At 47.2% G+C, this 12321-nt stretch overlaps 1 protein-coding gene across 1 annotated transcript in view; it reads right to left on the reverse strand.

Moving 5' to 3' along the window:
• The window catches only part of eif4g3a (eukaryotic translation initiation factor 4 gamma, 3a), a 40400-nt gene extending 29210 nt beyond the window's left edge, over window positions 1-11190 (reverse strand). The window contains 2 exon segments of the mRNA XM_028998713.1: window positions 1615-1693; window positions 10435-11190. Of these exon segments, the coding sequence (XP_028854546.1) occupies window positions 1615-1693; window positions 10435-10592 (237 nt within the window). The 5' untranslated portion in view covers window positions 10593-11190.
• Window positions 11191-12321: the final 1131 nt, after the last annotated feature.

Consider the following 12321-nt stretch of genomic DNA (forward strand, 5'->3'; position numbering starts at 1 on the left):
CGGAGGGGAAATACTGGCGGGGGGCTGAACTCCGCTCATTTATTATTTTTTTTTTTTTTTAACACAAATTACACCTCACCACCACTGGGTTTACGCTTCCTTTCACATAGGAAGCCGATTAGCTATTCTCAAAACCGCTATATATATTTTAGGAATTATTACCAATATCAATGTCCACCACAGATTACAACGTTCTTAAAAATTGAGTGCTGTACTGAATTTAAATGACTGATCGCCACAGACGCCTACATTTCATTAAAAGAAAAAATAATCACACCTGCAGTGGAGGAGATTGGGGTCATGATACAGCAAACTTGCCGTTTAGTGTGCTGCAATACCACATTATGGTGCTGCACCACAGATTGCGCGAGTTGCCTTAATGTACCCTCAGGCAAAGGCCTTCCAGTTCCGGCTCTAGACACAAACTCCTGCTCAACACAGTGACTACCATGAATGACAGAATAAGATGAAAATGCTTGGTCGGACAGGAATCGGCAGCCTGTCAACAGCAGTCTGTCAATGTGAAATCATCAAATGGTAAATTTACATCTCTCATTGCAATCAGTGCTCAGGAATAATCATGGCGTTTGCACCTTGAACTGATATTTCTTTTATTTTACAATTATAAAATACAATTCAGCCTACATAGTGGGTGGTGAGGAAGATTTAAAATAACAAAAAGAAACAAAAAAAACAACACATGCGTTTATTGTTAACAGCTGACATAGGCCTATGCATTGTTGTTTGTTCTGAAAAGAGAGTGAGCGTGTGTGAGTGTGTATACAAGGTTGAATGAGGACATAGGAGAGGCCACATAGTGCAATAGGAAAGCTGGCAGGCTGAGTAAGAAGGATCTTGTCACAACGACAACTGTGATAATGAACGCGATGATGATAATGATGATGATGGGAAAAAATGATGATGATGGGCAGTGGGGGCCTAGCGGTTAAGGAAGTGGCCCCGTAATCAGAAGGTTGCCGGTTCAAATCCCGATCTGCCAAGGTGCCACTGAGCAAAGCACCATCCCCACACACTGCTCCCCGGGCGCCTGTCATGGCTGCCCACTGCTCACTCAGGGTGATGGGTTAAATGCAGAGGACAAATTTCACTGTGTGCACGTGTGCTGTGTATCACATGTGACAATCACTTCACTTTAATAACATGTGGTAATGTCTTAAAACGTGGCTCCTCTAACCCCAATCCAGAAAAAAATATTCTGAGCCAAGATTAAAACTGAAGAATTGCGTATGTGTGCGTCGGTGCCGAGCAGTTTTCCTTCTTGCCAAGCTGCTTCTGTGCATCCAATTAGCCCGGTGAGTCAGTGTGCATCAGGGTGGATTCTGCTCGTTTGTAGTAATTCAGAAAGAGGTGCACACAAAAATTCAAAAATGTGAATGAACGCATGTGTGGTCGTGTGAGGCTGCAAACGTAGGTTTACGCTCGGTGGCCATTTACGCCAACCCTCTGGCTGGGCCCTGGACTGTGTATATTCATGTGAGCAGGGGTTTAAACCGTTCAAATGCGCCGCCCAGACGAGCAAAGTTAGATAGGCTGTGTTGAACGAGGCTGCGGGTGAGAATCATTGGTTGGCTGTTCGCGGCGATGTGTACTCACGCTGTAGATGGCAGCCACTCCAGGCTGAGCGGGGAAGATGTGCTCCTCCAGGGCAGGCTGTACGCGTGGGATTCTGAGGCAGGCCAGGTTAAGGAGAGTTCTGGAACATGGTTTACTGAAGGTTAAAAAAGGTCAAAAGGTTCTGGCTTCTCGTGGACATTACACTGGTGACCAATAAAACCCACGCTCATCTCAGCCGCTTAATAAAACTATTGACGCCGGCCCGTGTGCTCGGAGGGGGCCGTGGAAAGCAAAGAGCCGGAGGGCTAACCACTTCTAAAAGGAGTGTGAAATTTCCAGCCTCTACTACTTTCACTTTCCTCCACCCCCCCCAAAAAAAATGTCCCCCCCTCACAGTACATCATGTACCTTCACCAGTGAGATGCTGGGGTGAAAACCAGACATGGAATGTTAGACTCCGGGACCTGGAGTGCTACTTTTTTTTTTTTTTTTTGAGCCAGGATAATCCCTGTGTTCATGCCCCCTCCCCCTAAGATGTGTGGACATGATTCTTTGGTTTAAAGTCACACGCACGCGCACACACATAATGTGCACTACAAACAATGCAGCTCATGCGTACAATATTCCGATCCATGGAGTCCTACACTAAACCAGCTGCAGTCAGCACCGGGGACACTTCGTTTAAAGCAAGTCAGACGACATTGGTTATGAGGTCACCGTGACAACCTCCTGACCCAGTTTCACAAACGTAATGCCACAATCGAAACTTACCAAATTGAGAGGATGACAGGAATGCAGAAATAAAACAAATGCAGAGAAAAGCAGAGGAACGGGAATCTCAGGAAGTGAATTTGGCAGCGGCGAGTGCCTCCTGGTCACATGGTTTCGAGGAAAGCCAAGGTCTGGCTTTCCTCCTTTCTGCTCTCTGACACTTTTTTTTTCTCCTTCATCGAAATCCCTCCTTCCATCCTCACTCCCCACACCCCCACCTCTTTCCAGTTCTCGCTCAATCCCCGAGCCCTCATCACCACTGGCACTGGGCCAACGTCATTCCTGAGAAAAAAGCGAGGGTGGGTGGGAGGGAGGGAATGGAAGAGAAAAGCGAGAAGCTTAGAAAAGGAGGTGGTGAGAGCAGGAAAAAGAAAAAAAACCCCGAAATGGCCAGAAAGAAAGAAAAAACAAAAGGATGTCTCTCGTTAGCTTGTTTCTAACACTGCGCTTGCTTTTCATCTTCTGCCATTTCATTGGACAAAATGTGACTCTAAACAGTAGCAGATCAACGTGATCTGTGGTACGTGTGTTGGTAAACTCATCTGCTTTCTGGACATGTACATCATAGGAGGTCGGAGGTCATGGAAAACCGCAGGATGGAGGGGAGAAGCCTCAGGTGTGTCCCAGACTGCCGAATCCGGGATTTGGTGGCCAGGACTGCTGCTGAGGCCAATGTGCCAGCTGATCTGGGGGTCCCAATGGCGCTCGGCGCCTGACAGCGCAGCCAAACCAGTCCACGTGGTGACGGCGCCTGGCAGGTGTGAGGCTTCGCTGGCTCGGACGCGGCCTGTCACCAAAACACTCTGCTGGATTCCACCCGCGGCCCGGCCGTCACCACAGGAATTCCCAAGAGAGGACTGGGGCGCTTTGTCAGCCCCAGTGTTTTCTGGGCCTTCGTTTAAACAAACCAGTTCGCATTCCGAGGGGCCACAGCACCTCCCCAAAAAAAGTTTTTTGGCGCAAATACCTGCATACCACACTTCTGATTGGCTTCTCTTGCCACTTTAAGTCAGACAATGGTCCCCCATGGGGCAGTGGTGGCCTAGCTGTTAAGGAAGCGGCCCCATAATCAGAAGGTTGCCAGTTCGAATCCAGATCCGCCAAGGTGCCACTGAGCAAAGCACCGTCCCCACACACTGCTCCCCGGCGCCTGTCATGGCTGCTCACTGCTCACTCAGGGTGATGGTTTAAAAGCAGAGGACACATTTCGTTGTGTGCACATGTGCTGTGCTGCAGTGTTTCACAAATCACTTTCAAAAGAGTTCCAGTGTCGAGCAGTGTTGATTTTGACTTTGCCTTCACTCCTCCTAATGATGTCTGATGATGATTAATGTGAAGAGGAGCAACTCCAGAATACATTTCATGAAACATACTGTGCTGCAGTAAAACTAAAATTCTCATAGTCTCTTTAGTCTCCATGAAGTAGGTCTGTTAAACATTCAATTCAAGGTCATGCTAGTGAGATGTTGGCACTGGTGTCCTGATCGCATGGTACGTCAGTCCTTCTCTTGTCTTAATGCATAATTAGATATATTCTAAAATTTTATATAAACTTTTTATAAAAATCCATTTCATTCAATTATCATGTAACTACTTTTATAACACAATCTAATCTGTTTTTGTTCCCTGAATCTTGCCTTGAGCTTTGGAAGTGAGTAGTCAGTACAATTCGCAATCACAAACATATGCAGAGTTGGACAAGAAAGTGGAAATGTCACAGGCTGAGGAGGAGCGAGACAGGGCACATCACAGACAGACATGCAGAGTACATGGTATGGGAGAGGAAATTTTTCTACTCCAACCCGACTCGTTTTCTATTCATCTCAGTAATTCGCAGACGTCCCTGGCAGCAGAACCACAGGGCTTCATCAAATAGATAAGCAAACAAATAAGCGTATTTCTCACAGCAGCACGCTGTGGCATCTTCGCGCAGAACGAATGGCCGGCGACAGCGGCCTGTCACTTCTCGCCGGACGCTCGCAACAGACCGCGTTCGGAACGGGCACATTTGGGGTGGCATCTGGACAGAGCCAAAGAAGGATCGGGTGGGGTGGGCGGGTGTGTTCTGTCTACATGGCATTCAATGGTCTGTACTATTGACAGAGAGAAAAAGGAGGGGGAGGGAGAACAGACAGCGAGTATATGTGTGTGTGTGTGTGTGTGTGTGTGTGTGTGCACATTTGAGAGGCGCCTGCTCTACCTGAGTGCACCAAGTCCATATCACAGCCAGAGGAAGTGACTGGAGACAGACCAGATGGCACAGGAGATCAGTCAGCCTGAAAAACCAACACTTCTTCCCTACTATACACACAGCATGCGTGTGTGTGTGTGTGTGTGTGTGTGTGTGTTTTCCCTGTTCATGCAAACCTACTATGGGTCAGTTAGCTTGGAGCCCAGATTGGACTGCATATCAGACGGGAAGAAAGAAACAACCAAAAAATCCATAGCAGATGGATCTGGAAGGGCATTTTTCAACCGCAGAACATCTCTGCACTTGAAGACTCTCGGCCAGCTTGGTAACTGTGTGCAATGCCGCACTGAATTTCTCCGGTCGCAAACACACAGTCTCTGGCGTGCTATTTTTAAAAGCCCAGAGGTTCTCGTGAGGACATTTCAGTGTGTAGACACGCACTTGCCATGCGGCCATGCCTAGACTGTCAAAGCGGTGCACATTTTAATACAGGCGTCAAAGCAGTTTTCAATTTCAACGGTGCCGTTCAGAAGCCACAGCACTTTGCGTTGCCAGATTCATCATGGGGTTGCATCCAGCAGCTTTCAGATCCAACTTTTGTATTTGTGCGATTTGCATGTGAAAACATATTCCCTCCGATTAGTAATGATGTTTGAGCAGAACGTGATAAATTAATCTACCACTTATTAACATGAAAAACCCCTGCTGTAGTTCAGGGGGTCCATAGGTCCACCATTGTGTGAGTGTGTGTCGGGTGCTCATGTGGTGAGCATAATATTAACATTAATATATACAGCACTATTAATCATAACAGGGTCCACGGCAATACTTTTCTCCAATTGGAATTTTGAAAAGGACTGTTTTAAACCAGATATTAATCAAATTAATCTGCATCTTTTAATATGATAAAAAAATAATAATAAAAAAATAAATCAAAGGAACCATATTTGCTTCACCTGAATGCTGAGTCAGTATGATGAGACAGAAGAGAAGAGAAGGAGAGAAAGAGAGAGTGAGCGGGCGAGCTGGGAGCAACCCGGTCCAGGCTGAGCCTCTCTGACCTGGGCCATTGTTGGGAGCCGGCGGGAAGCAGCACCTCGGCCTTGCACGCTGAATGCTAAGCAGCGCTGCCATTGTCTGCTGGGGGGGGCAGCCGCAGATGCATGCACCGGCCGTCGCTCTGGCAACCGGGCGCCGGCAACCCCTCCCACACCCTAAGACATGCCAACAGCCGGCCAACCGGCAGACAGGCAGCTAGCACTCGGCTGCACGAGAGGAACACCCTGAGCGGGAATCCTTTACAGAGAGGGGGGAGGGGCAAAGACAGAGGGAACCAGAAGCAGGCTGACAACAAGACAGAATCCGAATGAAAATGAGTTTATAGAACCATTGGAAACTGGACGGCTCCATATGCCAAACGTACAGAACGTCTCATGGGTCTTTAACGCCACAACATCAGACCCTTCATGCGGGAAAAAAAAAAAAAAAAAAAAAAAGAGGAACCACCCATGGGTGTGGCATAGGCAGTATAGGCAAGCCCTCCCCACTCCACTACGGCAAGCCAAGAGCGTCAATAGTCTCAATGTTCACAATGTGTGAAATTTTTCTTGTTGCAAGAAAATCAAATAAAAGCGCGGATAAGGCCTCCACGATGCTGTTTATTAGGAGTTCTGAACGGCAGTACAGGGTGGGTACTAATTAGTCCATTGTCTAATTGAGTACTGCATCGTCCACACATAAATAGACTATGATAATGTAACTACCAAACGTAACTATCGCTTGCTGTAAACGTGCTCAGCCTCTGTTAGTAATAGCATTAGCGTTAGAGTGGCCCATGATGCAACACTAGCGCGATAAGTTGCCCACGATAATGATTGACATTGTAATACTGATGACTCTGCAATGCTAATTGTAATATATCAGGTATGTACGATGTGTTTATATCATCTTTAAAAAGAAATTCTTCATGTGAATGCAAAGATTTTCTGATGTGAAACATACTTCCAACCCAGTCTATGCCGGTGTTTTAATCATTAATAAGATCACTAGAGGAAGTGTCACAATACACTGATGCATCAATTACTTGCCCCGCCCCAAAAAAGATACTAACAATATCCAAATTGTTCATCTCAGTTTCTGCGACAATTAATCTCTGCATATTTATTAATGTGTGAAAATGAACACCGCTGAAGACATGTAAAATTAAGAGGTTGGGGACAAAAGAAGAAGATATAGAATTTGTGTGTGGTCGGTGGCTGACTGGAAATGAATTGGTCTGAGTAACTCGACGCCAGTTTTCCTGGGACCTGAAAGAGGCCTATCAATCACACGGACACGGCAGCACCGCCGCCTCATCAAAGCCGGGTGGAAGCAAATTACTCTCTGCCAATTAATTTACCAACCCCGCATGAATCACCTTCGGAGGACCACCTGCGCTAAAACAACGTCCGACACACATCCCAAGGGGCTCCGCGGGAGAACTAGACAAAGGGCCCGAATTATGAGCCCCTTGTTTGTCCAGTTGGACAAACATGTAATTAGAACCCCGTCAAGATAACGATTTCTGTAGCGGCGGCGTTCAGAGTTCTGGCTAAACAAAGGAATGAGAAGAATGCAGTGTCCGTGGCAAGTGCAAAAGGAACAAAATGGAGGAAAGAAGAAAGAAGAGATTGGCTTCCCAAGCTGATCTGGTATTGAGTATCGCCAACCAACACTAGATACCAAAGAGAACCGATGCCAAGGACCATGACAGCGGGACAAGGCCACCGGGTACACACACCTACCACACACCTCGGTGGTGGGCTTCTGTGGCTCCTCAGCGTCTCCTCATTTCCCTTGAATTTCCCATCTTAGTCCACATGGTGACAGATTCTAAATGAAGGTTCTCTCAAGACAACAAACCATCTGGAAGTCAAGTAGTCTAGAGGCTGGCAGACAAAGCAAGAGCTGGAGAGGCAGCTACCAAACTTGAGAAGTTATGAAGTCAAATTATTGACAAGGTGGAAACAAATCAATACAGTTCACAAAAATTCAACCGTATTCCAGCACGCCTGAACAACCGCTAAGTAATCCAACAAAGTGAAACAGATACAAGGTGTCTAGCTAGGTCTTAGTCGTCCCCCTAATATTGCATCTGAAGTCTCTTTCCAAAATTATAGCCACTTTTAGCCAGTCACACAACGAGATTTCCCAGGACGTGCAGCTTTAAATGCAAATGAGGAGGAGAGAGGCAGGACGGGGAGGAGAGTGGCCCATAGGAGTGAGGGGGTGTTCGCGGCGTTCACCACAATGTTTGCTGCAGACAGGAAAACCTGTCGACGTTTGAAATTGGCCCATTGGATCTTAAGAGGCTTGTGACAGAAAAAAACATTATTCATTTTTACATCCAATCACAGAGCCAAGCCATGACTGTTTGGGGAGATCATTTTAAGGGGTGTGAAATCCTCCGGGCAGGCAAGGCAAGAGAAACGAGAGGTAACCTTTTCCCTTATGATGACATAAGGGGCCAAATTCCAGATCCGACCGTCTGAGCTGCCACTCTCTGAACGGCGAAGCAGAATGACCAAAGCAGGCTTTACACCCATCACCATTTCTGGCCACTGCAGGACCACAGACAGGTTAGGGGAACTCGTATTAATGTTAAATATTATGAGTGGTAGTAGCCCATGAGGTAAAACACTCACCTATGAACCAGAAGACCCAGGTTAAAATCCCATGTACTACCATTGTGTCCCTGAGCAAGAAACTTAACCCTGAGTGTCTCCAGTAACTACTGATTGTAAGTTGCTCTGGATTCATGTAAATGTCACAAAGTGAAATTCTCATTTCATGGGACCTTTAATTAACGGTCAACCATAATAAATGTCATATGAACCACTGCGAATCTGAATGTGTTTCCATCAGAATCAATAAGGTTCTGCAGCCAAACGTCAATACAACCTGTTTATTTAAACTGGGCAGCAAGTGGACTACCACATACCCCATGAAATAAATACTCCAGCTTTACAAAGTCCAAAAAACCCAATAGCTTTTAACCAAAAGGGTGGTTCAAACCCCACTTACCATTGTGTCCCCGTGTGTCTCCAGGGCGACTGTCCCGGTCACTCTGGATAAGGGCGTTTTATAAATGGCAGAAACGTAAATGTAAACAGTGAGACTGTAACTGAATCAGAATCATCCACCTAGATGATGGTCTTAGCCTAGGACAAAACCATTAACACTCGATAATGAAACAACAATCTGAACTGTTCCTCCTGCATAGTCCACTACACAATTAAAGGTCTGAAATACTGCGAGCACGCACCTATGTCCGCATGTCACTCAAGGAAAAGCACTTCAGACTGGATTCTGAAGTCAATCAAAATGCAACCCTGTGAATTTTAATGAGGTCTACTTCACCTGTTGGAGGAATAACATATCGACACACAAATCAATTAAGACCTCCAAATGGCAATTTTCTGCACTGGCAACCAAGAAAAAAAAAAAAAAGTGCCAGTCCTGGTCATAAGGTTCAATTTCCAGCATTTCTTTTTACCCAAAGAAAAGAAATGAATACAATACGCTTCACAAATATTTTTAACCTGGGATGATGGTATTCCATGGGTTTATACACCAGACGACTGACAATCCGATACGTTGCACCTGGACGCCCCAAGCACGAAAAAACAAAACTAGATGAGATAGGAACAGGTTATGGCGTACAGTCAGGAGTGTTTTCTAGATCTATAATCTCTATAATCTATGAACCGTGCTGTTAAAAAAATATCCCCATCACCTCACAGCACAACCTGTCAAACATGGTACATTTACACTGAAAACTACTTGGGTGGTAGCAGCCTAGTGGGTAACACACTCGCCTATGAACCAGAAGAATCCCACTTACTACCATTGTGTCCCTGAGCAAGACACTTAACCCTAAATTGCTCCAGGGGGGGGACTGTCTCTGTAACTACCGTTTGTAAGTCGCTCTGGATAAGGGCGTCTGATAAATGCTGTAAATGTAAATGTAAACTACCCCCCCCCCCAAAAAAAACCTGTAATAAACAACTCTGACGCAAGAATCCCGGACCTTGTCCTGCTGCATCTCGGCCGCGTTAAATGCAGAAGGTGACGTGAGGACATGCACCAATGTCCCGAGCTCCACGTGCATTCCAACTATTCGCTTCCCAGGCACCGTGCTGCAGCAGCTCGAAAGTCGTCGTGCATTTTCTTTATGAAAATCAAGGGCGTGCAATCTGGAGCGCTTGACAAAACAGATGACTATCAAATCACAGAGGATGGAAGCTGAGATTTCTGCACGTTTATTCACAGTTCTTTTTAAATTGTGTCATTGAAATTTTGGATTCCTGTGAATAAGAAAAGCGAAATAATTGTTACGGCAAACATCAAGTAACGACTCCCTGTTCATCAACTGCGCAATGCCTTTCCCTGTTTAATGAAGAACGTCTGATTAATAATCTGTATTATTACAATACAACCGGTTAAGAAGAAACGACCATTATAATTTACATTTCTAATTATTTCCCTTCAAATTCGGTCACACGAACCCCGATGTCACAACCTCCCACTTTCTTTTTTCTCCCTTTCACGACAGAGCTGCCCACACGGCACGAACGACAGAAAAGAAACCGACTACCAGGCCCAGATTAGCAGGTTACTGCCCGGATTAACCAGATTACGGCGCTGCCTGCCCACCTACTCGGGCGGCCACAGCAATCAGTGCCCGTGATGGGCCCGGTAATCTCGGCGGCGATTGGCCACATCGGTCACCTAGTTATTGCACAACTCCTGCAACATGGCCGGCAAAAAAAAGCACGCACACACACACACACACACACACGCTGCCTCCCGGAGCCGGCGCTCCGGCCGGCAGCCCTATTGTTGTTAGTGGAGGATACTGGGGTGGCGCCACGGCGGGCGGCTGCGGGGCGGTCGGGGGTCCCGGCGGCAACGACACGGAGGTCAGGGTAGCCCGCAGCTGGGCCGACGGCGACGGCCCGGTTCCCGGTCCGGCGACGACGGCGGGCTTCGGCACCACTTTCGGTGGCAAACTCATGGCCAAAAAAACAAAAAAAATAAAGAGAGAGAGGGAGGGAGGGGACAAAAAAAGCCCCAAAACAATTCAACAAAAGGAAAAACAATGCGCGACTAAATCCGAATGCGGAGCGGCTCTAGCTCTCGCACATAGCAGGTACAGCCAGCGACTCTCCGCGGGTCGGGCGACGGACCCGCTGGTTCGGTGTAAAATGTACGTGAGTCCCAAGGGGGGAAAAAAACGCCCTTTTTCGTTCAGAAACGCGGAGTCGCTTTTATCGGAATTGTGTTGCTGTTCATGGGGACGGCGGGGGGTTCGCCTCCCCCTCCCCGTCCTGGATCTCTACGGATCCGGCTCGGTTCTGATGCGGGGAAAAGCAGGATCTCCGCGGGCGACTCTCCTCCTCCCGGTTCAGTCAGTGTCGGCTGCCTCCAGTTGACGCTTCGAACTCATTGTCGTTCCTTCTCTTTTTCTTCTTCTCCTCCTCCATAGAGATGTTAGACTCCGCTCAACATGGCGTTGCGGCCGCCTCAAGCAGTCCGGCAGGACGGACGGTTCGGCTGGCGTCGGCTCTTTCCGGAGAGACTCGGCTTCACCTACGGCGAACGAGAGTGACGTATCACGCGCATTTGATGTGGCGCTATGGGGACTTCCGACAGAGCCTAAGATTAGACGTGGTTATGAAATCGAGATGAATCAGCATACGCGGCATCAGCATAATGTCGCCAGAAATATTATTAGACTTTATTTAAAATAGCAGCGACCCGACGAAATAGAAAGACCCAGTGGGAGTGGTCCAAGGCCTTACCGCGAACAAAAGTAAGGTCGGCGTGTATCGTGCGTGCACAAATTGGCGTTAAAACAGTAAAATACGCTTGGTAGTAACCTTTAACGCGACTCGAGGGGTGTAACTGTACTGGGCTACGCGTGGAAACAACGCGAACGGCAGGAATTATTCCCGTTTCTCGTGTGTCACGAAAACAAAGGCGCGCGCGTTGTTCGCGTGGGCGCAGCGCCATCTACTGTTGACGCGCGACACCCGCGAGTGGGAATAATGACATATGTCGACTTTTATATTTAAAAAATATATGAAACGGGCACTACTACTATTGTGCGGACACTCAAATTCTGAACGAAAAATACCCAAACGTCAACTTGTGATATTCAAATATGCAGGTGGTAGTAGCCTAGTGGGTAACACACTCGCCCATGAACCAGAAGACCCAGGTTCAAACCCCACTTACTCAGGGACTACCATTGTGTCCCTGAGCAAGACACTTAGCCCTAAATTGCTCCAGGGGGGGACTGTCCCTGTAACCATTGACTGTAAGTCGCTCTGGATAAGGGCGTCTGATAAATGCTTGAAATATAAATGTAAACTTTCATTTTCAATCAGCCAAAATACACCCATGTTACGCCTCTCCTTACCTCCCTCCACTGGCTCCCGGTAGCTGCTCGCATTGAGTTCAAATCCTTGATGCTTGCCTACAGGGCTGTAAATGGAACTGCGCCCTCCTACATCAACACACTACTACCTAGATACACTCCTGCACGCTCTCTCAGATCGGCAAACGAAAGGAGACTAAAAATTCCTTCTTCACGGGGTCTCCGATTCCAATCATGTCTGTTCTCCGTTGTTGTCCCTGGCTGGTGGAACAACCTGCCCTCCTCCACACGACTAGCCGAGACTATCACCACTTTTAAGAAGAAGGTGAAAACCCTCTTATTCCAAAAATATTACAGACAAATC

This window comes from Denticeps clupeoides, chromosome 12 (genome assembly GCF_900700375.1).
Source record: "Denticeps clupeoides chromosome 12, fDenClu1.1, whole genome shotgun sequence".
In the NCBI taxonomy this organism is placed as follows: domain Eukaryota; kingdom Metazoa; phylum Chordata; class Actinopteri; order Clupeiformes; family Denticipitidae; genus Denticeps; species Denticeps clupeoides.